Below are 27,181 nucleotides of genomic sequence, written 5' to 3' on the forward strand. Positions count from 1 at the left end.
GGATGTTACGTTTAGACATAAAAAAAAAAAAAAAGAATGCGCAAACGGCACCATAGTATTAACACGGTGGACATTTTTGGTTAACGCTAGCACATAGTGGAGTTTCACTTAGCACATAATTGTTTAAAATTACTTATACAATGTGCAGAGAAAGTAAAAAAATATATAATAATAATATATATTGTATATAAAACTTTCAAAACAGTACAAGTATAAAGTGTAAATATTTATTCATTCATTCATTCATGTTCAAAACGATCATGAAATCACAATATGGATAAATCGAGCGACAAATGTTTTTCATGAAGTCAAGATGTTCACCCTGCAGTTTAGCTGTTTAAGGAAAATGATGTTTTCTGCTTTGTATTGGGCCCCAATCCATGTGTCTGTTACGCCTGCAAGCAAGGAAGAAAACGGCACCGCCTGACCATCTGCTGTTTTGGTACAAGTTAGTGTTGAGGCACTTTCTGTGATCTTTACCCACCCAATCACAAATCAACAAGAGCTATTTTGCAATAATATAGTACAACCACAACTATTCATAACTTACAAATTATTTTTGTTGAAGCAAATAGAATGTAACATCCTGCTGTGGTCAGACATGTGACTGAAACGGCTTGCTTGTGAGTTTCGGTTTATGAATATTGTCATGAATAAATACGTGACATTTTTATGAAAATGTTGCAACCCCGACAATGGATGGTAAGAGAACAGGATAGAACTGGAACACGATATGGTTGTGTAAATTAGTGTTTCCCAACCTTTATTAAGCCAAGGCACTCAGTTTACATTCGAAAAATCTAACGGCATGCAACCAAACAAAAAGATGGCAAAATGAATACTAAAATACAATGAAAACCCCTCCATCGGCCTCCGAGTTCACAGTCGTGCTATTATTTTGGGGGGGGAACCGTCATAGCGCAATTTTGTTGTTGATTTTTGGCTGGAATTTCACTTTCTGCCTCTTGTTGGCAGCACAGTATTGTGCCCAACACTGAACTGGAAAGAAGAAGAGAATAGTATGGGACTGTCCAATTTAGATGACAGAAAATATTTGGAGGATAGGATTGTTCAAAAGCTACAAATGCTTGAGAAAGGTGCCTGGATGCAAACTCTGAGTTGCCTTTAGTTAGCGAGGTTAGGAAGCACCTCTGTAGATGAATATGTACCATTCCAGTGTTCACCTCTCGGCACAACGAAGGCTGTTGGCCAGTCGAGTCAGTAGACGAGCACATCTTTTAAAATCTGCAGAGGGTGGCAACATGACAACATTTACAAAGTGTGTTGATGTTCTCGACTCATTCATCCTACAATGTCTTTTTCTGAGCATTTAGCTAGCTAGCTAGCTATGCCTATACCTAGAAAATGCATCTTCAAACAGTGATTGTGCGCACATCATGGAGAGGAAGCGGAAAAGAGGAATAGAGTCAACCGTTGGGATTTACTTCAGGCACGGGAGTTTTTGCGCCGATATATGTCCAAATAAAAGATGCTAGACAAATTTGCTTCCACTTTTCCAGGTTGTAGCAGCAAAATTTGATTGAGTGTAGACAGTTGAATGGAATGTGGTGTCACCGCATTGGGCGGACACGGCCACGGAGTCTGAGCAAGGAGTGAAGAAGCTTGACTTGGCTGTTTATTTAATCATTACAATTTGGCAGGGTTGTTGACAATCACTGTGAATGTCCTACTTGTTCGAGTCATCACAGAACTCACTATCTGCAAAAAAAATATCGCTCAGTTGACCAATCCAAAAGGCCCATTGAGGCCATTGTTGTTTCATTGAATCAGAATCATAGGGAGCAAATTCAAGACCCGGGGTTCAGATATGGCCCACCACATGATTTTATCTGACCCGCAAAGACAAATTGTGCATTGACTTGTGTCAATACAAAAATTGCAAATTGTTTTCATTATAAAAAAGAAAATAGAGATATTGCTTGCAATTTTTATTACCATTCATCTTTTTAAACTATCAAACAGTTTTTACTTGTCTCTGATTTCAAAACTAGTTCTTCATCAATTTGTCGTGTAGCCTATACTGTATATAATACGTATTGATTGATTGAACATTTATTGATCCCGGGGGTGGGGAAATTCAGGCCCCAGCAGTATCCATACCACAGAGCGGGTATACAAAAGACACCTAGATGGCATGAGTGCAACTCAATAGGCTCTCATAAGGCTGCCAAACAACGGCGCCACAAAGAAAGCCAGAAAGTGCGAAAGATAAAAGCCATCAAAGCAAAGCAAAGCAAAAAGACAAAGGAAAAAAGGTAACAGCGGCCAACCAGCGTTGACAGTCATAATGGCCATATTATAAATCAGATGAATGGACTTTCCCAGTATTTTTGGCTGGTATGAATGCTTGAAATCCCTGGCTCATGCAGCAAAGCCAACTGCAGATTGGTTCGATAAAAACCAGCTTGGAGTTTTGGCATAGCCTGCTAACTCATTGAAAACCTTTAGGCGATCATTAAGTGGAAAATTTGTGACAGAAGGTCACCTACGCTGACAGACCTCAAGCAGAACATCACTGCAGCCTGGGAAGCTGTGACTGCGGAAACTGGCGACAAGCTTGTCAAATCGATGCCGCGGAGACTTCAAACAGAATACCACAGAATAAATACAGAGAAAGCGATTCGTCTAATTATAATACGTTTTATTTGAATTGACTAAAATAGTTTTTCCATTATGAAACAACTGTGTCACAGTTAAATGGCCTAAATGGTTTTTATGGGCATTCCAGATGAACATTTTCAGACAGCAAGTTCTGATTGCATGCTGCGTGCTAGGATTTACTTTACTAATGTTGTCTGAATCATGTTAAAGTGTTTAATTGAATTAGTATGTTTGTTTTATTGGCACGCTGGTCCTCACGCGTGAGCGTAGATATGAATTTAATTCATGCAATATAATCTATTGCAGAATGCAGATTATTGTTTTGTGGACCCCAACATTATCGCTCTCTGACCCCCAGGACTCTACAGAATGTGGGAACTGGTTTCAAATGATTGTTTTTAAAAATGTTTTTTTTTTAAAGGTAAAGTATCATTGTAAGGTTGCTACAGTGTTAAAGAGGAAGTCAACCCCTAAATATTCTATTCTCAATATGTATTTACAGTATGTGCCCCCACGATGGATAAAAACAGGAGGATTTTGCCTGTTTAATTCATATTCCACAAATGAAATATTGATCAGAACACTGTGTTTTGACGAGTTGGGCTCCACAGAAGAAAATGTTGGGGTTGACTTCCCCTGTAAACAATCTAGCAGATTCAAAGGTGGTGATTAAAGTCAACAAAGTCGCTACAGGGGGTGAAGCTCCCATGTAGATGTGATAATGATTGGCCAAAGGTGATGCTGGGAGTTCATGACACGAGTGGCGTACAGTAGTTCCGAGTTGTGGCAATGTGCAGGTTGAGGTACTCACATGCTGGTACCACACAGTCCTTGACATGGTAAAGTCTATGAAAGTGATTCCTGCACTTTGGGTTGACATAAAGAGGACCTGGGGGGGGACAGAAAATTGTATTATTAGTGTGACATAGCAGATTTTATTATCATTCTTACTCTAATTATAATCATCATCACCTTGGACTCCAATCATAGGAGACATGAACAAACAACAACCATCCCCACTCAAATTCAACCTACCGACAATTTAGTCTTCAGTGAACCTAACATGAATGTGGGAGGAATCCGGAGTACCCACAGAAAACCCAGCCAAGCGTAGGGAGAGGGCAGGAAGGGCATGCCAACAGGAAAGCCGGAGCGGAGATTGAACGTGCAACTGGTGCTGAGAAATTTCCTAGCATGAGTGCGTGGGTGGGCACACGAAGGGCCTGACCTGTCAGATGTTTGATGATCTTGTCTCTATGCCGCAGATCTATGCTCTGAACCGCTGAAAAAAAATGGAAAAGGAATCAATATCATTTTCCTATATATTAGGTGCAGCGTCAATATTCAAATTATGCTTATTGGTATTAAAAAAAATAATCTCTAAAGTTTTAATCTCTTAAAAGGGGGGCTGGGGTTCAATTTGAGGTGCTTGAGCTGAGCATCCTCTAAAATGGGCTAGAAACACCCATGATATTTTTTTTTTTTAGCCAAAAAGCCCCTGCCTTTCTTTTTTTAATGAACACTTCTGCTTACTACATGGCTGCATTTTACAGATATCATCGTATCTTGGTGTAAATAAATAAATAAAAGCTTTAAGAACCACTGAATTTGGCAATGTCCATTGCTTGCTCTTTGAAAAACACGAGTCACTATTCCAGTTGCGTAACCACCAAACGGCAATTATCCAAAAGCTATAAATGCGTATGATTTTTGTTATTGGTTCTTCGATTACCCTGACTGGTCTCAGTTGATTGACTGGAGGCTCTGTGCATGTTACACGCTCCAAGGTTGATGGAGCAAGTGCTAATGTGATTATCCAAAAGTACCAATTGAAGATTCGAAGTCAAATCTAATGGGTTGAGCGCAGCATTTATCAGAGCCTCCCATTTTGCAAACTGGACTATTACTGATTGAACCAACTGATGGAACTTCAAGGCTGTCTGTGGGAAGGGACAGCAATTTATATACCTCCTAAGGAAGTTATATTATTTTAACACTTACTATGTTAGCATTGATCTCGAAGCCTTTTTTTTTTTTTTTTTTAGAAAACCCAAAGGTCAGGTGACCTTTATCTTAAGGCTTCCCCGTATCGGCCTACTGAACTGAACTGAACTAAACTAAAAAGCTACGATAACTAGAACTCTACTGACCGAGTTGAGTGCTGGACCTACTCTTTGTGTGCAGTTCTTCCGTGTTTTCGCCGAGCCTCTGCGTCACCGCCACTGTTTCATTGGAGTGGTTGCTCATCAATTTGAGGACGCTGTGAGCTTCTTGGCGACCGGAACTTTTTAGCGGGGTAGCAACAGTGCAACAACCAATGACCAGCAGCAGTACGAACTTCACTGACAGCCAACGGAGCATTGTCGCTGATTGAGAAACAAGCAAATGTTTTTCAGCTGAGATGGTTGACTTTCGGGAAACGCATTTGGCCTTCATATAGAAGGCCTTGTTTAACTTAAATAATCAAATATTCAAATGTGCCAAGACAGATGTTTAATTAGTGGGTCATTCCAGAATTGGAAAACATTTTCTGTCCGCCGCAAGACATTTCAAGTACTCCATCCAGAGAATACAGAAACATGCACTTGTTAAGTTAGGAAAAAGCTTTTGCAGTTGTCATTTTGTGTTACCACAGACATTAAAAAGACAACTTATTCAGTGCCAGACATTTTCAGACTCCCCTTTACCCTAAAAAACAACAACATAAGGACATATCTGGTATTGCATGCATGGATTGTTAAAATACACAGGGAAGAAATGTCCATCCGTCCGTCCGTCCGTCCGTCCGTCCATCCATCCATCCATCCATCCATCCATCCATCCATCCATCCATCCATCCATTTTCTGAACCGCTTCTGCTCACAAGGGTCATGGGCGTGCTGGAGCCTATCCAGGGGCGAACATGCAAACTCCACATAGAAAGGCTGGAGCCAGGATCAAACCCTGAAACCCTGAACTGTGAGGCGGACCTGCTAACCAGTGCGCCACCTGTTACTACAATTAGTGTAAATTAAAAGTATTTAATTGTAAATGTCTGATTACACATTTCTTTTTCATATTTTCATGAATATCTGTAATAAGGATTCGCTAAACTCATCCAAATATGTGATTTGACAAATAAAACAATCAATATTGGTGGTTGACCAGAATAAATCAAATTTCATACAATGTTTTTATTTTACTGTATTGGATTGAGCAGTTAGTTACAAAGAGAAAAACGTATTTATTTATTTATTTGTTTGTTTATTTGTTTAATTATTTAATGAATTAATTACCCCAATGAATTATGGACGGCTTCCTCTTGTCTTGCTTTCTCGGGTCCCTTGGTCTGATGTGTCACTCCCAAAAACGCGCACAGAAGTGGTTAGTTTATCCTCAGCCTCAACTTTATCCTCATGTCAAGTCGATTGAGACCGACCACTTCTCGTCAAGGTCTCCCTTCTCTTCTCTTCTTCTTCTTCCTCCTCCCCCTTCTTCTTCCTCCTCCTAAGGGAACGAGGAAGAAGAGACCAAATTTAAGAGGGACGTGCAAGAAAGTTTTGTCTCCAGAATTGCATGACAAGGTCGAATAAAAAATAAATCGCCTTCCTTTCTTTCTTTCCTGCTTTGTATACTGCATGTCTCCTGCCACGAGTGCGTGAAATAAAATCACGACGAGGTGTCCAATCACAAGGTTTACGGAAGAGGATTAGGGCCAGTGAAGAAAAAAAAAACGAGGGGTGACAGGATTCTGACTTTTTTTCTCAGAATTCTGACTTTACTTTATACTCAGAATTCCCAATTTCTGACTTTAAAGTCAGAATTCTGACTTAATTCTCAGAATTCTGACTTTAATCTCACTTTATTCTCAGAATTCTCACTTTAAAATCAGAATTAACACTAGTTGCTGCACGTATATATATTTTTTACCTTGTGGCTCCAATGAGACAGCCAGACAGACAGCCAGATAGATAGATAGATAGATAGATAGATAGATAGATAGATAGATAGATAGATAGATAGATAGATAGATAGATAGATAGATAGATAGATAGATAGATAGATAGATAGATAGATAGATAGATAGATAGATAGATAGATAGATAGATAGATAGATTTGTCAGTGTTGCATCATTATTTATTGTAGTGAATCATAAAATGGGTTTCATTCTAGACTTAACACAAGCATGATGGCAGAAGACTCAACTTGCTCAACAATAAGTAGCGGTTTGGCAGATAGTCAACAATTCTTCCGAAAAAAAGACGCTTCAAGTTGTTTCAGTTGTGATTGGTGGTGACCGCGCATCTTGTGAGGGAAAAGCTATGAGCAAATTTTTTTGCTCAGTTTATTTTTACATACCTTCTTTGCCTTTCACCACATTGCATGTCGTTCACTCATTTATTGCTTTTTAATACTATACTATAATAGCATGATACTACAATGGCCAGAGGTTCCACCCTGGTTCAGTTTGTGCACCTGCACTACAGTACAGCAGATGATAAACGCTGGAGAGTTGTTTACACACAATGAAACTAGAACAGGCTTATATGACATTTTTATATATTACCTATGTTGCTCAAACATTGATCTCATGTCAATGTGGATGTAAGAAAGAGGGGAAAAAAAGATCTATAAAGATGGGACATGATTAGAAGTCTTCTGAGACTTTAGGGATACATAAAAAGAAGTTTGGTTTTCGGGCAAAATTTCAGGATGAAACAAAAATGCACAACAAACCTAATCTGACCTACTTTTGAATGCCATATGTCCAACTCTTTGCTGTTTCAATCAATTTTTTGATTGAAAAATTGCAGTAAAATTCACAACAAGTGTTCTTAACTTTGAAGAACCAGATGATAAATAACAGACGTTCATCCTGAGATTTCATGCAAAAAACAAATGTCCCAAATTATTGGTGAGTAGTGTGCATCTTACTCCTCTTCTCCTTCCCTCTCAAGGATTGCAGTCATTGGGCCAGAAAAATGGCGGTGGCGAGCAGGTAACCGCCGACTCGCTGAGCGGCTGGGTGCAGCGTGCAGGCGAGGTCGTGTGGCAAGAGAGGAAGGAACAAAGTGTGCGCCTCTTTGCCTCGTGGTCAAGGACGTGGTCATGTTCGGGTATGTTTGTGACACATCAAGAGTCAGCTGAGTGTTAACGGTACACAAGCATGAGGTTTGGATGCAGGTATGAAGTGGGCCGGACGCAGCGGGAGAGGCAGCTACGCGAAGTCGCTCGGCGGCCGATAGACGGGACGACGACTGCGAGCGGCTCCCCTTTCTCAGCAGTAGCGTCTTGAAGCTCTCACTTTTCGACCGTCTTTTATCTTTGAGGGTGACAAAGGTTTGCGCTGTCGGTCGAGCTCGGTGCTCAGCTGACATCAGACTGGAAGAATCTCTTCGTCCAAACATCTTCCGCTTTGACCTGAAACAAACGGACGGACATTTTACTTCGTTTGAATGGCGTCCTTGCATTCTCTTGCTACACAAGGATAGAGGAGGGAAGAAGCTGACTAGAATGTTGAGGGTACATCTAAGGTTCTCAAACAGGGGTTTGGGGGTATCCATAACCTCAAAGTACAACAAATAATTATGTCATACCCAAAGGTTTTAAAACCTCCAGTCTAAGTCTACAGGAACTAATCTCCGACTGCTCTCCTTCACTTACTGCCAATCAAGCTGTTCCTTCCCATAATGCACTGCTTCATGCGGGATGAAACAAGCACGTGAGTCGACCTGTTGGACACGTCATGTGCTGCTTGTACATGTTTGTCGTGTGTACCTGTGTATGACGGTGAAGAGGTCCTCGGTCGTTCGGCGTCCCGTCGATCCACCTGTGAAGAGGCCATCGGCACCATCACAAGAGAAGCTGCGTAGTGACATCGCAGCTTGCTTTAAACAATGACTGCAGGGAGCAACGTACCTTCGGAACGCCGGGCGACGTCCATCTTCCTGGCCGCGACCTCCGCCTGTTCATCCTGTGGCTCTTCTATAAGGAGGTCACCCAGTGATACCGCCGCATGCAGATTGTCACTTGACAGCAGACTGCTGAGGGAGCAGCTTCTCGGACCGATGAGAGGACACAAACTGCTCTCCCTTATCTCTGACTCATCCTCTTCCTCTGAGGATGAAGATGATGAAGAGGATGAAGACAGCCTGCTCGATGACATCATTAGCAGGCGCCTTCCCGCTGCTCTTCTCTTCTTTCTTGATTTGTCATGTTTGGTGCTCATGGTTGCCTTTCTCTGCTCCTTGTCTTCTTCTTCCTCCTCTCCCAGTGACCTCATCATGCTTCTGTGACAATGTCTGTCCACTTCTTGCTGGAGTGATGTCCCAGCACCAATTTGGACTGCTAAAGTGCTATGTGTCAAAGTCTCAAAAGCACGCCACGGTTCGGAGGCGGTGCCATTGAAGGAGTGCAGAACATCTGAATGGCAGCCCTTATTGCTTGATGAGGGGTCACCGTGCAACATGTTATCTGTGGGTCCAACGACACATTGGGTGGGATCATTGGCTTCCGGGAAGCATGGATTTCTAACATCAGATGTGACCGACGGACTGCCACGCTCGTCGTTTGGCTCGCCTCTGGCCTCTGGAGATGCTATCACCCCCGTAATGCCAAGATTGGGCTTCTTCGGAAGGATTGACTTCTTCCTCAAACTTACACTCTCACATGGCTGGCACACTAAATCAGGAATGACCTGATGGTTGTCGTGTTGTGGCCCGTCTGGCGACACAGTTAACTCTGCTTCCGATAACACTTGGTTATGGCTCTGCTGTTTCCCGGAAGGAACATCTGACATTTTCAGCCCGGAACACTCATGACTCTGATTTGTCATCAATCCGCCGTGAACACGAGAATTCTCGGAATGGCCTTTTGGGAACTGATCATCTTTGTTCACAGTGTGGTTTTGAAAATAAATTGACTCATCTCTGGACACCACCGCACAACTAGGCAATATTCCAGGTTGTTGTAGTTTTGAATTAACGTCTAACCAAGGAGTGTCTGAAAGTTTGGCATCGGCGAGAATACTGTTTGGGCGTGGTCCTTCAGGGTTGGTAATGGAGCGAAGCTTGACGCTCCGCAAAGCCTGCGCAGTGACAACGGGGGAGGACGCTAGTTTTGAACATTTTGCAACGTGATTTGGGGGCATGTCAAGGCCCGCTGGCAGGTGCAACCCGGCAGCGGGTGGGTGGGTGACAGCGGGAGACATGGAGAACAGCGTAGCGTGATGGGAGGAACGCTTGACTGCATGGGAGTATGGAGGAGGAGGGGGTCGAGAGACCAAAGAAGGAGGGAGAGGTGGAGGGGTTGATGGTTGTGGGAGGGAAGGAGGAAGGGAGGAAGGTAGAGGAGAAAAAGGAGACAGTGGAAGAGGGGGTGGAGGAGGAGGAAGAGAAGCTGACAGAGGAGTGGTAGGTGGGGGATGAGAAGGTGGGAGATGAGGAGGAAGAGATGAGGGTGGAAGAGGAGGGAGAGGAATAAGCGAAGATAGCAAATGAGGGGCGTCAGAAAGAAGAGAAGAAGGTGTCAGAGGACTGAGATGAAGGGATAATGGTTGGAGAGGAGATGACAGTTGGAGATGTGGGGTAGGATGAAGAGAAGGTGGGAGAGGTGGGGGAGGAGGAAGGGAAGGTAGCTGAGGTGTGGGATGATCAGATAACATTTGGAGAGGAGGTGGGAGTGGAGGTGGAGGAGGGGGGGTTGGAAGCAAGTGTTGAGGAGCGTGAGTACGTTCGGCAGAGGAGTTGGAGGAGGAGCAAGATGACAAGGAAGAGGTGGAGGAAAAAGAGGAGGAGAGGAGAGAGGACCTTCTCCCTGGAGGGTGGGATTTAGATTTTTTGGGAGACAGGGGGAGGGAGGTTGCACAATGGTAGAAGAAAGGGGGGGGTTGAGAAAGAGCGAAGGCTCCTGGCGGGGTGCCCATCAGCGAGGTATTGGACTGGCTGAAGTAACCACTGGAGGGGGAAGTGAGACACTCTAGTCGGGCCGCCTCTTTTGAGACCGAAGAACCAGGGCTGAGCCCAAGAGTGCAGCCAGGGCTTGGACGGAGATTGTTGGATGAAGCTGCCTGTTGGTCCACACCAAAAGGTTCAAAGATAGCGATTGTTCCATTGTCGATCCCACTCTGCCGTTGTTTGGGATGGTTGCGAGGCACCCAGGGATCTTGCAAGGGTGGCGTTAGTACGCCAGGACTACGCTCCACACTAAGGCTGGATGTCGAACGACATGACTTGCTGCGGCTTCTTCGACGCCGGAGGGAGTCGGAGCGCAAAGGTGGCGGAGGCGGACGTTTGGGCTTGCGGAGGGAGAAGCTACGGCAGGAGGAGGTGCTGGACAAGCTAGTTTGACTTTGTGAGGAAGACAAGGTCACATCTGAGTGCACTGAGCCAAATTTATAAGGGGAGGAGCGAGCAGAAGAAATGACAGAAACAGGACTTGTCTCTTGGTTGATGGGGCTCCAGGTGTCTCCAGTGCGACACGGGGGCTGGAGGGAACAATGGCTCTGGCAGCGCGAAAGGGTTGACCTCCCATCCAGAGACTCTGCATCTGCTATTAAAATGGAAGGGGAGCGGTATTGAGGGCAGTTTTGAGACGGGCCAACATGATCACACGAGCAAGTCCTTCCCCACTTCCGAGGACACGGAGAGGTGCTGAGATGAGAAGGGGAAGGACACTGAGAGGGCAGCAGGGGATGAAGATCACTGGGCAAATCCTACAGATGGGGACAAAGTCTTAGTTACGTTCACTTCATCCAAACTTCATTGTCCCAAAGGGAAGCTTGTCTGCTGAGTTACTTATCAAGTAAGATAAGTCCTCAAGAGCTACCGTCCTGAAAATGTTCCTCCTCCGACACACTTGAATCAAATGATTAGCTCGGCATCGGCAAGCTACGTAGAAGCCTGAAGAAAATCTTGATCATTTGAACCAGGTGTGTCGGAGGACGGAAACATCAAACACAGGCAGGACAGCAGATCTCGAGGACAAGAGTTGCCTACACCTGACTGAGGGGAACGAAGGCTTGTTGAAACTGACCTGGGAACAGGATGACGAGGCGCTGAGTGTCCTGTAGGAGACACTGTTATAGCTGGCGTCCGAGTCCAGAGAGGAGCTGCTGGTCATGCGGGGCAGGCTGCGGACATCAGAGGGGCAGGAGAAATGTGGTGAGGTAAGGGACATCATGAGGCTGGATAGCCCCTCCCCTCTCGGTGCTCGGATCCTCCTCGTCAGCGACTCTCCCTTCTTCATGACCGACTCCTCCTCTTCCAGTTGGCCATGTGAAGATGCAGTAAAGCACTGATCCGCAGGTGAATCTGAAGTGGAACACAGGAAGAAACACAGATGTGTTCTAATGCCATCTTCTCCACAAATTGAGAGTGTTACCTGTACCCTGTTGATGAACGACACCGACAAGGTTTCCAGTGCCTGTCATGCAGCGAGTTGGATTGCGATGGTGGCGGGATAAGGAATCTGCGTTGCAAGCCACTTTTCGGAAGCTGGCTTGCCGATCAAAACTCTGACCTGTCATCGAGTTTGAAGATACAACTTGTTAGATTAAGGCTCAATCCCATTGTTGGTTCTTCCCTCTAGAAATGCGTGTTCACGAGGACCAAGGTTTGGGTTAAATGGAAGGAATAGACCTCATCAGGTCCCAAACACCAAGTCATTTCAATTTGAGTTTGGCCCAAATGTCCTTTTGACCAAGCCTAGTTCCCACCTGTTATGTTGATAGGAATGATTTCAGCTGTGACAGCGTCTGCCTGTTGCCTCATCTTCTCTTCCGGCGTTGGGAGTCGGGGGATCGACTCTGCCTTCACACTGAGCTCCGTCTCACAAGCAAAGAGGTCCCAACAGGAGGTGAGCTCGATTGGGTTGAGGACGAGTGGGGTCAGAGGACGTGTGTCGTTGAGGTTGACCGCTTCATCTTCATCCGACGAGGCTGAGGACTGGAAACAATACCTTGGTTTATTCACCTGAGTATATCCAACTTAGTACTTTAAATCTACTTAAAATCTTGCAGCTCTCCTAAGCAGGGTAGACATAGCTTGATAATCCCTCGACCAATTATTACATGTCTGAAAAATGATACTGCAATGGCCAGGCATGTGTCAAGAGGTTTTCCCCGGCTAAGTGAAACGCTCAAGCTTATAAACAATGGATGTTCCATTATCAGGTTTAGCATCAAGCTCAAGGCCCAAAAACTGAATACACTGAAAAATCTGAGTTGTTTGCCTTTGAAATACACAGTTAATTAGTATGTTGTAGGAACAACTGTGGGTCAGGATACTTTTCTACTCTATAGTCTAGTCTAGGGGTCCGTGTTTACCTTTTGTCTCCAAACTGACCACTCGAGACAAAGAGAAAAGCACGACTGAGAGAGAAAGTCCCAAAATGTGGACCTCTGAGGCGACAGAAGGGCGAACAGAAGAGACAGTGAGACGACTACAGCAGACTTTCAAATTGAGGTTGTAAACATTTGTGCTCAATTTAATAGTAAGTAGAGCTTTAATCCAATCGTGATGACGTAAAGTTAAAAAGCTCATTTATGTTGAACCATGTCAAATATTTCTGAGAGGCTCTCACCACCTTCCTGCTTTTGTCTCTCCATCGCCTGTGCACATTGCCCTCTGGCTGCCGGAGTCCCGGGGATGCGCAGGAGGTGGGACTTGGGGTGCAGAGCAGAGAGGTGGTAGCTTTGTTGTCTCCATGCTGAGTCACTCTGCTAGAGGCTACACAAAACAAAACAAAACATTGTTCTAGGCCATTTTGAGATTTGTGATGTTTTTGACTTCATTTACCACATTCACTTTTAATCAACATCCATTTTATTTTGATTTTTTTATTCCACATACATTGGAGCAACATATGAAGACAGACGAGGCATCATTTAACAATCCTCACTGGTATATATTATTTATCTTCTGTGAAGAATGACTACGGTGGCTTACTGAGGAGCTGTGGCCATGTTGTCAATGAGATACAATTTTTTTGAGATACATTATGGCCACAGAATAAATTTAGCTCATATCTCAAGGTGTTACTGTAACTGCAAAACGACCTCTTAACCCCTATGACCTTGTCACACAGCTTTTGCTACCCATTGATATGTTCAGTCTTGACTCTGACCTTGCAAGTCCTCGGCGCTACTGTGTTGCCGTTTTGCAGGGATGAAGAGCAGACCCTGCTGGGGTTTCTGGGTAGTGTAGTGAATGGACCAGCAGTCGCCGTCCTTTGCTGCAGACAGGAGGAGGAAATCAGGACATGGGTCTGTGGTGGACCTTGACACAAGGTACTGAGGGTTGCTATGGTAACCAGCATGTCAGGCTCCTGAACATGTCCTTGTGGTCAAGCTACTGCATCCGTACGCACAGAAGCAAGCATGCAAAGATGAGAACTAACTCACCTGTGTTCTTTTTGAGATACTTGAAGACACATTTAATAGCTGCACCGATCAGGACCATCCCGCCAACGCACACACGCACACGACCGCAGCAGGCAGCCGTACACACACATACACACACTCACGCACAAGCACACACAGCCGGGCACTGCAGCGCAAAGTGGCGATCCTCCTCACACTTCTCTTCATCACCCTCTCAACGTCTTCTTTATCTCACTATCCTCTCTCTCTCTCTCTCTCTCTTTCCTAACCCTCCCTCACTAAGCTCTGTCCTGTCTATTATCTCTCTTTCATTTCCCCCCTATCAGTCTGTCTATCTTCCTTCAATCTCAAATCTTTCTATCTTCTCATCTCTTATTTTCTCCTTCTTATCTCTGTTTGTTTCCCTCACTTGTCGATATCCTCCCCCTCTCCCGTCTCTCTTCCTCTGTCCCCGTATCTATAATGCTGGTAATCCGTTACAAAGTAACGTGTTACTCCAAAATGTGCCATTTTCAGTCATGGAACAATTACTCATCAAACTCGCGAGACGTTACTATGTAGGAGTATTACCACTTGAAGGTGATTTTAGTGTTTCATGATGTTCATTTTTCATCTCTCCTTCTTTCTCAATCACCTTTCTCTATTCCATCTCTCTTTCTCTCGCTCTCTCTCTATTCTACTCTATTCTATCCCTCTCCTTTGTCGCACACACAAGCACAAATATAGTGGCAGTCAGCCAGCGTGCATGAGTGCCCTTCGTGTGTCACCAAGTGATAAAGGTTATCCTCACTATAGCAGATGTGCTATTTAAGAAACACACACACACACACACACACACACACAGACACAAGGTCTTTGAAGATAAAGGCATTATTAACAGTGTGCTTATTATTATTTATTGTTTATGTCTATGCTGTATTGTGTGCGTCTCTGTGAAGTGTGTTTTGATCTGAACACAAGCACACTCATTCACCATATTTTGGTCCACGAGTATGCACGTTTGTCCCTCTTATCTTTGGACGGGATTAGATGAAAATAAATGTTTCTTTATTCAACCAAAATGAGAAGAGCGTTGATAGACTGCGAGAAACATGTGGCTCACTTTAGTGGGCCACATCATTTTATGCGGTGGACCAGATCTGGCCCCCGGGCCCTCAGTTTGATAGCCGCGGTGTGAATGATAATAGCGCCTTTAATTTGAGGCACCGACTTAAATGGTTCCGGGGGGAAGTGTGCCAACTATTGAGGCCAGTGGAGCAACTAATTGCGTCTCGATGCCTGACAGCTTGTCTTTCTTCTATGCACGTTTAATTAGTTGTAATAATTGAACAGTAAGTAGGTCGCATTGTTACAGCGGTAAAGCTCGTGCACGGTCACTTATATTCTTTCTTCAGAGATCTGGTGTGTCCAAAGTCTGGCCAGAGGGCCGTTTGCACAGTTTGTACACGCCGGCTGTATATTTTAATGATCAAATGGAATCTGGCCTGAATCAAAATGTTCTCGGAAAAAATGTAAATGGTGATATATATGTTCAAATTTGTTTTGTTTTAAATGTTACAAAATATTGCAAATTGTTTTTTCTTTAAATGTCACCCAAGCTGATTTTTTTTTTTTTTTCTTTTTAATACATTGGTACCTTGAGATATAACATTTCATCATGTTCCACCATTTATGCATGAATGTCACTCTGCTTCCTGTTGTTGACACCATCAAGAGTAACTGGGGCTTCAGTGTCTTGCTCAAGGTCACTGTGACATTTTGAACTTTTGTGTGGTATCCACTTACTGATCAGAAACCCAAACGTGTTCGGTATAGAACATAAACAAAGGCACCTTGGCGTTCCACTACTTTTGGAGACGACTGTAGGTGTGGTTTTGCCGAGTCCAAAGGCATGCATGTGAGGCTCATAGGTGAAGCTGCTAAGTAGCAGCTGTTCAGCGGTAAAGCCATCTGTCGGCAAAATGAGCTGTTAGCTTGGCGTATGGAGCTGCAGCTAATCCTTAGCAAACACATACAAGCTCAAACAAAACAGGGTTACATAAAGGACAACTTGGTTGTGCAGGTCAATGGTATTTAACTATAAATTTTGCATTTAAGCTACAATTTTTAGAGAAATTTTTTTCATGTGATAACTCGATTTAGGGTACCTCTATTAAAATCGGGAACGCTTCTGTCATTCATTTTTAGTATGTTCACTGGAGTGTTTTCAAGTGTTTGGGGACTGCGGCGCTCCGCTACAAGCCTGCCCATGTTTGGAAGTGGTTGCTTCGCAGTAGCTTGGATGCTTTTTCAGCTTATCTATTGCTCTCAGCACTATCAGAACCATGACAGAATACCTTTGTGCAAAAGGGGGGTGGCCTCCCTCCGTTGGTGCTTTTTGAAGCTGAAGAATTTGCTCTTGTGCCTCTTGCTAGGCCGGTAGCCGTACTGCGGTGGCACCTCTAGATCCCTGATGAAAGGAGACGGGCCCCGAGGGGTGTAGATGGGGCGAGGCTCTAGGCTAGGAGGGCACCAGCTAGTCCGTTGCCACTGGCTGAGGGCAGGGCGGGGAACCTGATGGTAGTGCACCGGGTACTTTCCATGGACTTCAGTAAACAACAGTTTGCCGTGAGTCTCTGAGGGGACACCTGTGTGGACTCGGGCTTGTGGCACGCAGGGCTGGCCGTACCAGGGGTTGGGATATTGCAGTTGAGATGGGAGGTTTTTTTTGTCACCCGAGGGTGGCCAGCCAACCATCCCGGCATTCTGTCCCCAAATGGCTTCATGGTGTTGGTGGATTTTTGCCGTCAGCAGACGTCGCCGAAGGCTGCCCTCTGTCTTGGGCTGAAGCGGGGTGATCTTCCGAGGAAGAAGCTGGTCTTGCTCCTCATCAGGTCCCGAATTCCAGCACTGGGACGCCACACTGCTCCCCGTTCCGTCTCGACCCAGACACTCAACGTAAGGAATCATCCTGCCATGAACACTGAAGAAGGGCTAGTCAGCGAGTTGAGTCAGCAGCGTGTTGGAAGCGGCATGTCCGACCTTGCCCCAGCGCCGAAGAATCTGAACCCAAATGGGATCGTCCTCTGAGTGTCGCCCATGTGTGTGGCTAATCTACTAATAAGGATTATCCAGGTCTGCAGATGGTAGCTGACCTGAACACATGTTGCTCCAACTTCATTTCACCCTGGGTCGTTCCTTCTTTGGAGTTTGGAATGAGTCATTGTCATCCAAATCAATCATTGCTTATGTCAAGTTAAATCAAAGCGAGGTGGCGAGAGTACTTTGTACATAAAGCAGGGACACCCCAAAGTACGCAATATGACCTACTCTTTCACAATACTCATGTTTTCTTTCATTTGGGATCATCATATTCTCTATGAATTACCCATCAGTTTAGTACTGTAATATGAAGTCAAAATATACATTGAACAAGGAGAGGACTACTTTTTTTTTTAACTTCCTCTACTCCAGAGGTAACCAACTACATTTGTCAGAGGGCCAAAATCTAGCCTGACAGTCACTTTAGGGGCCGGAATTCCAAATAAAAAGGAAATAAAAATCAATTGCTGGCTTAACATCATTACTTGATGTTCATTATGTCACATTATTTCCAGTTCCTTACAAAACTGGAGGCATTCTTAGCATTTATGATTCAGGCTTTTCTTTAAACATTCTCATCATTATGGAAACCATTCGCCGGCTAGACCGAATGGTTTAGCGGGCCAAATTAGCAGGTTATTCCCGTGCCCAGTCCTGCATGCGCATTACAACCAAGACGCTTCTGGCACATGTGACGAAAGCGCAGCAGAGCAACAAACACACAGTCTGATTGGTCGTTTAGAGGCGAGTCGTGACGTCACTGCTCGTTGGCAGAAGCGGTGAGTACGCGTTATTTTGTGAAAAAATGGAATTCTTTTTTGCGCTGAGATTCTCCTACACGTACTGAGCAATAGGTTTTACACCGTGACGGCTTCCGACAGGTGCAGGTCGATCGAAGTGAAGCCTAAAAACGTGCACGTGAAAGAGCGAGCAACAATTAGCCTTTCGTTAGCCTCATCATTGTTTTGGAAAAAGGAAAATAACTGTTTTGATTTATTCATTCGTCATTCATGTATTTATTTCTCAATGATTTAGTCATTCAAATGTGTTCTGTTTGAGTCAGCAGATCAAGCTTTGACCCGGAAGTAGACGATGAAGGCTTTATTAATACAAGAATACCTAGTTCTGTTATAATTACTTTATATTTGAGGATCTTCCCAACCCTCTTTTCCAAATCCCATACTTTTGGTGATGTATACTGTTAAAAGAATGAAACCAAGATTAACCCTCTCCCCAAAAAGAAAAGTAAATACAAACAATCATGATAATGTGGTTGCATTAGTGTGCACACCCTCTTTGAACCAATCATGTAATCATATTACGAAGGCGAAAAAACGCAGTTCTAGTTATGTTCTTAATGTTCTTTTTGAAAGAGCGTTTGGTCAAATATAACCCCGAGATTAGTTACAGTATCACTTTGAGTGATAGTACATTTATCCATAATTACAGTGGTTTCCTTAAATAAGTGATGACAACGAGCACATTTTATAGGGAGAATATGGTCTTATGATCTGATACTTTTCCCCTCTTTTTTTAAAAAAGATTCTTCTTGTATGTAAAGTAATTTGTGTACTTATTTGATAAGTTATTTGTATACTCGTACATGCCAAGACATTTCAGCACAGCAGTAGAACGACTATTATGCAAGTGACATTATTTACGTTTCGACGACGACTTCTTACTGATGAAGCAAAGCTACATACTAGTTGACACTGGTTGACATTTGATCACTGCTAGTGACAGTTATTTAGTGCTTCACTGAGTACTACTAGCACGTCAACAAGTTCATTATTGCCTCACTGGTAACATGTCCTTTCTCCTAGTGTCCTTGATTGTCTTCCAGACGACAAATGCTAACTGCATGCATATGTCCACAAGTTGCACTGGTACATGAATGATGCAGTGCACTAATAGGATATGGAATAAATGTTGAAACAGCTTTCTGTATCTCCATGCAGTCATGTCAGTCGTCAAACAGACCCAAGGGGAAGCGGGAGGTGGTGTGGCTAGCCATCTCCAGTGTCCGCTCTGTGGTAATTTTGCCAAAAGTCACGCCTATCAGCTGTCCCACATGGCCTCCGCCCATCCCACCTACTTGGACAGTGTGGGGGTGGGTCGCCTCGGCAACATCTTGATGTACCAGAGCAGTGCCCAACTGTTCCACTGCGCCGAGTGCTTTTTCACCACCCGCGACTTCACTAAACTGTACCAGCACATCATCACTAAGCACTGCTTGGACGAGACGGTGGCGGCGGAGCGAGGAACTGACGTGGAGTACAACGGGAGCAAAAAAGGGGACAAGGAAGCAGATGAGGAAGTAAAGGAAGCAGACAAGGAAGATATGGAAGTAGATGAGGAGGTGAAAGAAATAGATAAGCAAGTAGATGAGGAAGTGAAGGAAATTGATGAAGTTAAGGAAGTAGACGAGGATCTGAAGGACACCAATGAGGAGGAGGCAACTCCTCAGAGACTCAACAGCGGGGAGGAGGTGAAGGATGAAGACAGCATGTCAGAGAGAAAGATCTGCGACGTGGATGAACGCGTGTTGCTCTTTGACGGCGCAATGTATCAATGCCTGATTTGCGGCGTGTGGAAAAACAAACTGAAAGGTTCGGCCATTACCCACGTGGTGCGCAAACACCGGATCCCGAGGGAATTTGCCTGCCAGAGGATCAGACAAGACAACGCCGCTTCGACCTCTACCTTTACGCCCAAACGGCATCCGAGCAACGGGATGGAGGAAGTGGAGGAAGAAGGGCTGAGTGTCGACCTTCTCAAAGAGGAAATGGAGGCAACGGCCAAAGTGGTCCACTTTCGCTTCAATCGCTACGTCTGCGTGATATGCGGCTGGAAGACCAAAATGAAAGGTGAGGCCAGAGTTCATGATGTCACATTAGTTAAAAGGTCGTTACCGGAACTTGATTTCTTGAGCAGGTTTTGCCATCAGTCACGTGGTGCGTCGCCACAACGTGGCGCGTCCCTACAGCTGCAAAGACTGCAACTCCTCGTTCTTCCTGCCCAGCCGACTTCAGCAGCACATCCGAGCAGTTCACCGGCCGGGACGCTACGCCTGCCCCTTCTGCAGCTTCAGGTCACACTTCCTAGCCGGCTTCAGGAGACACTGCGGTCGATGTACTGCCCGCGAGGAAGGGGAATGGGGACTGGGATTGGTGATGGGCGAGGAGGGGAGAGAGGTGGTGATGGTCAAAGAGGAGACCAAGGAAACGAGAGCTGGGAGGAAAAGAGCACGGAGGCTGATTGAAGAGACGGAGGATGAAGACGAGCTCATGTTTTTCTAACACAGTGCTTCTCAATTTTTTAGGAAGAAGAAAATATCTCACAACCTCCCGAGTGACTATAAATCAGGGATTGTCAACCGGTGGTCCCTCTAGTGGTCCGTGGGAATATTACAGGGGGTGCGCAAAATTGGAAATAGAAAATAATTGTAACATTTGTGGCTTCCCGCACGTTATTTCTGTCCATTACTACAGTTCAAAGTGTTGATTAATATTCCGACAAAGCAATGGTCACCGAGTTGCTTCTTGGTTATAATGGTGGTCCCTTGGACAAAACCAGTTGAAAGCCCCTGCTATAAATATTTGTCATATTCATTTGTCTATAAATTTGTTATAAGTACACCTTGGTACAACATTGTGTCCTAACGCGCCCCTGAGGGGTGCCCAACCCCAGTATTTGAGAAGGGCTGAACACATGGCAAAAAAAAGTACTGTACATCCAACTAGCCCACTGATTCGCAAAAACGTTCCTTTACTTAGCAGGGTTTTTTTTTTTTTTTTCTACAACTGGCTGATTAAAGTGTATTCAATGATTTGTAGTGAATTATTTTATCTTGTATAATAATTGGTTGTACCAGTTAAAGTAAGGGAAATGGAAATAGATGTTTTGGTCATTGCACATCCAAGTACTGAATAATGAAATTCTTTTAAAATGTTTTGCTATTGTGTCAAATACAGCCGGACTGGTGTCCGTGATAAGGTGAAGCAGCAATGAAGATTTATTGAATCATCACAAACAAAAAACAAAGCCACCACAAAGTGATGTCACTTTACCATAGAAACTGCAAGAAATCGGCCCCACTGTGCTTCTTGTAACAAAAAGTGGAAATATCATAATTAAAGCCACCACAGGAAGTGATTGAGTTCAACATTTGTTCTGCGACTTCAGACTAAAACCACACTCTTTACAATACCCCCAATCTGTAATAAAAGACTACTATTAAACTAAAGCATTGATGGAAAGCCCCCCCCACACACACACACTTGCAAAAAAAAAAAAAAGACCGGCATATGCCGGCTAAATAAGAATTCTGTTCTGGCTGCTGGCAGCTGAAGAGTTCAGAAAATATAAACTGAAAGTGAGGCATTAGCATCGCCTGCCTTCTCTTGAAAAAGTCAACCAAGCGCCGTGAAGTTGTGCAGATGAGACAAGCTGCAAGGCGATAATGTCCCAATGGCTTTGCCCACAACCCACCAACAACAAAAACAACCACCGACCAGCCACCTGGTTTCCACAGCAACGCCTCGTCACAAACATCAGATGTGTCGGGGGCACCACGCTCCTTCCAGGGCGGCCATGTTGATTCCCCTCAGACCATCGTAGTCGTCCTCATCTTCTTTGCCTGACTTATAATCGCTCGACTCCTGACGAAGAGAGGAAGGGGAACGCTCTCACAAATGTTCCATTGGCTGTCTCGGTGTCACGCCCTGTCAACTCACTGTCTGCAACGTGGGCTCTCTGAATGGCGGGCACACCATCTGGAAGCGAGGGATTGCCACGTTGAAGACTTCCTTGTTGTCTGTGGCACGAAAGAAAAATGTGAGCAGCATTTCAGGAGTGCATGTTAGAAGTCTAACTTCTGAGAATTGCGTTACCAAGTCGGTGGAAGGTATAGTGTCCTTCCATGTACTCCGACGGCGTGGAGAAGGTTGTGCAGCTGGCATACTCGTGAACCTTTCCCGGCGTCATGACTGGAAACTCCCCTGCTCACATACACACGTGCTTAATCGCTCACCTTGCCCAACCAGAGTCAACCGCACGGCGGTGTGAGCAGCGTACCGACCACGCCGGGCCCTTGCACTTCCTCCACATTGCCGTCGGACGTGGTGATTTTCCAGTAGCGGCTGTCCAGTTGGCAGGCCACCTCAGGCGGCGCGCCACTCGCCATCTCTATTCTGAGCGGCACATTTGGCTGGTCAGCGCATGGCAACAGTGGCGAGTGGGAGCAAACAAATACTACCTGATGCGGTAAGTGAAGAAAAAGTGCGGCGGGTGGACGGAGGAGAGCTCAGGCAGGAAGGAGGTCGAAACAGAAACGGTGATATCCCCGGTGGTTGTCACGCAGCTTTTATCGTGCACGTACCTGCAGGAAGTGACATCACAATTGGTTGATGAATTGCAGTCAAGCTTCACTACATTGTGGAGTTTTAAAACTATGTATATCTTTTTTTACAGAAAGCTTAATTGAAAGTTTAAGATTCTTTCACATACCACTAGAGGCAGTCCGTAGCCATAAAATGAGAATCCCTGCTTTAAACAATTGACTGACGGAATTGTCTCTCTTTTGTAAAAGTGCATAGCGTAAGATGTGCACGCCAGTAGGACCATTCTCGAAAGTAGAGGAGCCGGAATCATTTATTTATTGGCTGTTTTTTGTAATGTCAGTGTCTAAATAGGAAAGTAGTACCATAACATCCTTGACCACGGGAAATATGTTGCAGTGATGCATCTCATTGGAAAAGTATTTAAGGATCTAGGATATTTACAGCTTATAAACAATTAATATTGGCAGTTATTAGGGGGGGGGGGTGCTCTTTGCAGCAGAGCTCAGACCCCAAGTTCTACAAATAACATCAGACCATGTACCTGAAGATCTGGTCTCGGATGATCGGGTACTCCCCCATAACCACGTTGTTGACATAGGTGGTGAACCACTCCAGAAAAGAGGAACCTGAACACAATCGACACTTTTTTCACAAAACAGCACACTAGGTGAACATGCCAGGAAGTGTGGCAGCCAACCCACCTGTCATGAACATGTCTACGACTGAGGGATCCTGGGCTGTCTGATCCTAGAAGAGAGAAAGGTGATGGTCACACAAGCGACAGTGAGGTAACACTCCCAGGGGCTTTCTTCAGGCATGAAATACAAACAGGGCAGGGGTAGAAGCTCTCAAACATGCGTCGCCCTTCGACGTGCTCCAGGGCCATGTATTGGCTGAGGCCCGTGTGGAAGCAGAAGGTGAGCGGAAGGCAGCATCTCATCCCCTTCTTCTGCTGGAACCCCCCCGCCGCCGTCTCCACGTCCAGCAGCACTTCTGAACGGTAGTGATTGGATAGTGACATGCTCCCCATCAGCCTAAGAGGACACAAAGGCATGAGGAGGCACACGCAGACGCACACACACACCAAACACAAATAGGAAAACACGCAGTCACGAACATACTGACCCCGGGATGACCAGCATCTGGCCATTGTGGATGCGGTATGAGCAACGATAGTCATCCGGAAGGTGGTAGCCGATCTGAGCCTCTACGCTAGTCAGCTCTGCCTCCGTGGCACCTTCTGGACACCCAAACAAATAGAAACCATCAGTAAACAAGACAGACAATCACTGCGAGTGGATTTACAGTAAGCCGTTGTTGATGACGGTAGAGAATGAATGGATGGTTATGTACGTATGTTAAGTGTGCCATTGGCAGTCACTTGGGGTCAAGAAATGTGGAAGTTGAAACACATCAACAGAGTGATGAGAATAAAATGTAAAGTATACAGCGGGTAGTTAAGTTAGAATAACATGCCATGTGTGAATGCTTTCAGTATTCACACAATTAAATGTAGTCTAAATGCTACATTAGATGTGCAAACTGGAAAAGTATCATGCCGCGGTGACATTACCTTTAAGTGACGCGATCATGCGTGGACATCTCTGCCGCAGGAAACTAGTCAGCTGTTCCCAGGCTCTCTTCAACACCGAGTAGTACTGGATGTAGCGGCCCAGGTCAGCGTAGTATTCCTTGAAGAGGTTGAACCAGGACTGGCCGCTCTGTAGCCGCTCATCTCTGAACAATGAGGCAAACTTAAACAACAGCCTGTACGCACAAACCAGTTAATGCTACACAAACACTTTCAACGCTTTTGTGGAATGAGAAAAAATAAAACAAGTGCCAAAAGAGAGAAAAAAAAAAGAAGAAATGACTTCTTTCATCTGTCATATTGTCAATGATGATATTTGTTGGAGGGGATAAAAAGTCACTTTAAATGAGATTTTTGCAAAGATAGATAGATAGATAGATAGATAGATAGATAGATAGATAGATAGATAGATAGATAGATTTCCTTTTAAAGGTACTATTGTACTATTTCTACAATGACTTACTCTGCGATCAGCCAGTATTTGGAGCACAACGTACGCCACAGCGGATTGTGTTTGGACAACTCATTCAACCTCCTATTGGTGGAACTGACGCTGTAGACCAAGCATAAATACAAACTCATACATTATAAATAAAATTGCATTCACTTTCATAAGCAGTGCTGAGAAGTAGCAAAATACAGACGTCATAATTGTACTTCAGTACATTTTTGCTTCGCTTCAGAATATGGCTGCAGCCATCTAATATTTTCAGGGTTATTCCATTTATTATTACTTGATGAAACACAAAATGATCTTACATTATGATACAACACAATCACGCTATACAATTAAGTGCACATGAGGTGCGGTATTTTTTTTGTTGACTGATGCATCAGTTGTGGGCTATAAGGTCAGATTGTATTTAGAACTTTTTGACTCATGTAAGCAGTTGAGATGTTTACACAATGCCTCAAAAGAGTGAGTACTTGTGCAAAACCTCTTGATGGTAGTTAGCTGTAACCAGGTGTCAAAACTAATGACATTCAGAAGTTTGTCATCACTTCCGTGTTTTCTAGAGCTATTAGACATAACCATTCTGTTAAACAACTGCTGTCGCCATTGGTTCTGTTAGTTGGCTGACAAAATGCTATGTGTTGTTATTAGCCGTCTTAGCGCCATTCGGCCTCTTCGCTGTCTGCTTGTTTTGGGGGAACAAACGTCATCAGTACGTGCAGTGGCGGTGTAAAGCGTTAGGTATCACATACTCACTTGACCAAGTCTCTAAAGTCAAGGAAGGACAATATGTGCAGGAGCGGGTCCGAAGGGAGCAACTCGATCCGAAACTCGGGGTCCATTGTTGACAATCTTTTTCTTCTTCTCCGCCGCCGCCAGAGTCAACCGTTGGCAAACAGTTTTAATGTACGAGGTCGCCCCCGTCTGGACAATAGAAACACTACATAAACAAACAAGACGAAAGACGTGTCTGGCGTTCATGATGGCAGCCGGGGAAGTAATAGTACTGTATTTAAAAAGGTAGTACTGGTTGAGTTCAACCGCTAAAATATCAAAACCGGCACTAAAAAGAAGAAAAGGACAGTCGCTACAAGTAAATGCAAATAATAATAAAGTATCATCAATAATACACATTTTTTAATATAATTTGGAATAAAACCTTTCTGCGCACAAAATACTTTTCCTCTTCTATTAAACGACATCATGGTCATTTTGTACTGAGAATCTCATGCCGCGTGTTTTTTTTTTCTTAACCTGCAGCTCTTATCTTGACGCACATACTACATGTTGTCATAGCTGTGATAACGTGGTGAACTGAGTCGCAAAACAGCAAAATTAGGTAAAAAAAAAAAAAAAAAGAAGTTACATCTTGTGTATTTCATATTGCATGATGGTTTTCAAACCAAGCGTTAGCTTCATTTTTGTGCTATCAAGACAACAAGCTCCCATTTGCTAATTTTGTGAACTAAGTAACACACAAAAAAAGCTACATTGGTTAGTAACAAGTGAAAAGTTACACCTGGATTTCCTGCAGATCAACTGCTGGCAACATAACCATTCACATCTATTGACAAAGTAAAGTCTTCAGTTAACCCAAGAAGCATATAAATGGAAGATGAGAACAAAAATCTCTTAGGTGTGAAGCGAACAACTTTACTATTCCTGATTCATGATCTTGGGTCTTGTAGCCTCAGGCCAAATGTTCATGCTGTGAGTTTTGAACGCTCACATAACCATGTGAATGAAGTGTAGGCCTGCCTTTTGCTCTCAGAATGCACTCCTCTTTCCGTCAATATTTGCTCTTCCGTGTATCAATTGGACATGCAAGATAAAGTTGATAAGGTTCAAAAGAATCTACAGAGACAGTCGTCAACTTAATATCTTATTTTCACCAAGCTTTTTATATTATTTAGATCACTCGGTAGCTTGAAGAGAAATGGAAGACAAGAACGCAAGAAAAGCCTCCGAAGCTGATCCTTTTACTCTTAGCTCACTTCAAGAACTTAGGTACAAAAGTTCAAAATGGTCACTGTGATGTCAGAATGGGGGCGGCAGGTCGAAGATCATTATGCAGGCCGTATCTCAGTTTACCGCATACATTTCTTTGGCCATTGAAAACAAACACTCGGAATTCTCGGATTCAAGTGAGAACGGGTCATAGCTTTTTATCTTCAGAGAGAAATGTTTGGATGGTACTCACGTCTCCGTACGTGTGACCTCTCTATGTGAGGAGTGCGCATGTGTGAACACTACATCCATGTTAGGTTTGATTGGATGGCCGAAAGTAATTGAGTGTGTATGGAAATATTGAATATATTAAGCAGTCAATCAATAAAAACCCATCTTGGCAGTGTTGGCATTCTAACTACAAACGAAACGAAGTCAAGAGCCAAGATGGATGCCAGACCTAATGGATGAACTAGTTTAGCACTAGCTAGGACATGGCTAGTATGACACAACTGGAATGAATTTCAAACTGGATCAAACTGGGTTCTGGGATTGGCCAGGCTACAGTGCAATATCCTGGAGCTTCAAGTTATTTTAAACATAAAAGGAAAACCTACATTCAGATGAATTCAAATGAGATAAGGAAATATGGCGTCCGGTATGATGACGAAAAAGGGTTAAGTGCACTCTATTTGCCATTTTTCATCATTCGCCGACATGAACATGAATGGCAAACAAGACATTTTGGGTGTGAGTCTAAGATCTTCCACCAAGTATTGGGAGC

General features: G+C 44.2%; 4 protein-coding genes across 12 annotated transcripts; 1 reads left to right on the forward strand and 3 right to left on the reverse strand.

Moving 5' to 3' along the window:
* Positions 1–213: 213 nt before the first annotated feature.
* On the reverse strand, positions 214–6,181 carry alkal2b (ALK and LTK ligand 2b). Of its 3 annotated transcripts, XR_005096711.1 has the most exons (6): positions 5,898–6,181; positions 4,773–4,988; positions 3,851–3,904; positions 3,434–3,511; positions 1,170–1,245; positions 214–395 (listed from the first exon to the last, which is right to left on the reverse strand). XR_005096711.1 is itself a non-coding variant. In XM_037245437.1 (5 exons), the coding sequence occupies exons 1-4, from the start codon at positions 5,056–5,058 to the stop codon at positions 1,181–1,183; spliced, it is 462 nt and encodes a 153-aa protein (XP_037101332.1). In that variant the 5' UTR covers positions 5,059–5,448; the 3' UTR covers positions 214–395; positions 1,170–1,180. The 3 variants fall into 3 exon arrangements, 2 of the variants coding, with proteins under 2 accessions (XP_037101332.1, XP_037101323.1); XM_037245437.1 differs by lacking the exon at positions 5,898–6,181 and having other exon boundaries at positions 4,794–5,448; XM_037245428.1 differs by lacking the exon at positions 5,898–6,181 and having other exon boundaries at positions 4,773–5,448.
* Positions 6,182–6,721: 540 nt separating this feature from the next.
* Positions 6,722–16,956, reverse strand: nhsl1a (NHS-like 1a). Of its 6 annotated transcripts, none has more exons than XM_037277944.1 (11): positions 16,319–16,956; positions 13,727–13,834; positions 13,184–13,329; positions 12,927–13,001; positions 12,318–12,546; positions 11,984–12,121; positions 11,636–11,913; positions 8,522–11,315; positions 8,381–8,432; positions 8,267–8,297; positions 7,937–8,023 (listed from the first exon to the last, which is right to left on the reverse strand). In XM_037277944.1, exons 1-10 carry the CDS (start codon positions 16,929–16,931, stop codon positions 8,273–8,275), a joined length of 4,458 nt encoding a protein of 1,485 aa, XP_037133839.1. In that variant the 5' UTR covers positions 16,932–16,956; the 3' UTR covers positions 7,937–8,023; positions 8,267–8,272. The 6 variants fall into 6 exon arrangements, with proteins under 6 accessions (XP_037133804.1, XP_037133847.1, XP_037133822.1 ...); XM_037277934.1 differs by having other exon boundaries at positions 8,267–8,300; XM_037277909.1 differs by lacking the exon at positions 8,267–8,297 and having other exon boundaries at positions 6,722–8,023.
* An 830-nt stretch (positions 16,957–17,786) lies between these two features.
* LOC119138161 (zinc finger and BTB domain-containing protein 17-like) lies at positions 17,787–20,892 on the forward strand. Of its 2 annotated transcripts, XM_037277986.1 has the most exons (4): positions 17,787–17,842; positions 19,022–19,436; positions 19,467–19,930; positions 19,998–20,892. In XM_037277986.1, the coding sequence occupies exons 2-4, from the start codon at positions 19,024–19,026 to the stop codon at positions 20,360–20,362; spliced, it is 1,242 nt and encodes a 413-aa protein (XP_037133881.1). In that variant the 5' UTR covers positions 17,787–17,842; positions 19,022–19,023; the 3' UTR covers positions 20,363–20,892. The 2 variants fall into 2 exon arrangements, with proteins under 2 accessions (XP_037133881.1, XP_037133872.1); XM_037277977.1 differs by having other exon boundaries at positions 19,022–19,930.
* A 163-nt stretch (positions 20,893–21,055) lies between these two features.
* fbxo3 (F-box protein 3) lies at positions 21,056–25,356 on the reverse strand. Its single transcript, XM_037277965.1, has 12 exons — positions 25,207–25,356; positions 24,460–24,549; positions 23,979–24,142; positions 23,531–23,645; positions 23,235–23,439; positions 23,107–23,152; positions 22,947–23,031; positions 22,321–22,443; positions 22,140–22,255; positions 21,956–22,063; positions 21,800–21,879; positions 21,056–21,724 (listed from the first exon to the last, which is right to left on the reverse strand). Exons 1-12 carry the CDS (start codon positions 25,290–25,292, stop codon positions 21,617–21,619), a joined length of 1,326 nt encoding a protein of 441 aa, XP_037133860.1. The 5' UTR covers positions 25,293–25,356; the 3' UTR covers positions 21,056–21,616.
* Between the last annotated feature and the right edge of the window lie 1,825 nt (positions 25,357–27,181).

The sequence above is a fragment of the Syngnathus acus genome, chromosome 2 (genome assembly GCF_901709675.1).
Source record: "Syngnathus acus chromosome 2, fSynAcu1.2, whole genome shotgun sequence".
NCBI classification, from domain to species: Eukaryota; Metazoa; Chordata; class Actinopteri; order Syngnathiformes; family Syngnathidae; genus Syngnathus; species Syngnathus acus.

Excerpts from the sequence above, each read along its gene's own strand:
- alkal2b (XM_037245428.1), bottom strand. The coding sequence starts at position 5,058 with ATGAAGGCCAAATGCGTTTCCCGAAAGTCAACCATCTCAGCTGAAAAA. Across the intron at positions 3,905-4,772 it reads TAGGTCCAGCACTCAACTCG|CGGTTCAGAGCATAGATCTG; the intron begins GTCAGTAGAGTT and ends ATTTTTTTTCAG. Across the intron at positions 3,512-3,850 it reads GATCATCAAACATCTGACAG|GTCCTCTTTATGTCAACCCA; the intron begins GTCAGGCCCTTC and ends GTCCCCCCCCAG.
- nhsl1a (XM_037277909.1), bottom strand. The coding sequence starts at position 16,931 with ATGATTCCTTACGTTGAGTGTCTGGGTCGAGACGGAACGGGGAGCAGT. Across the intron at positions 13,330-13,726 it reads TAGCGCCGAGGACTTGCAAG|CCTCTAGCAGAGTGACTCAG; the intron begins GTCAGAGTCAAG and ends TGTTTTGTGTAG. Across the intron at positions 12,547-12,926 it reads GGTCAGTTTGGAGACAAAAG|TCCTCAGCCTCGTCGGATGA; the intron begins GTAAACACGGAC and ends TATTGTTTCCAG.
- LOC119138161 (XM_037277977.1), top strand. The coding sequence starts at position 19,024 with ATGTCAGTCGTCAAACAGACCCAAGGGGAAGCGGGAGGTGGTGTGGCT. Across the intron at positions 19,931-19,997 it reads CTGGAAGACCAAAATGAAAG|GTTTTGCCATCAGTCACGTG; the intron begins GTGAGGCCAGAG and ends TTTCTTGAGCAG.
- fbxo3 (XM_037277965.1), bottom strand. The coding sequence starts at position 25,292 with ATGGACCCCGAGTTTCGGATCGAGTTGCTCCCTTCGGACCCGCTCCTG. Across the intron at positions 23,646-23,978 it reads CATGATCGCGTCACTTAAAG|AAGGTGCCACGGAGGCAGAG; the intron begins GTAATGTCACCG and ends TTGGGTGTCCAG. Across the intron at positions 23,153-23,234 it reads AGAGCTTCTACCCCTGCCCT|GATCAGACAGCCCAGGATCC; the intron begins GTTTGTATTTCA and ends TCTCTCTTCTAG.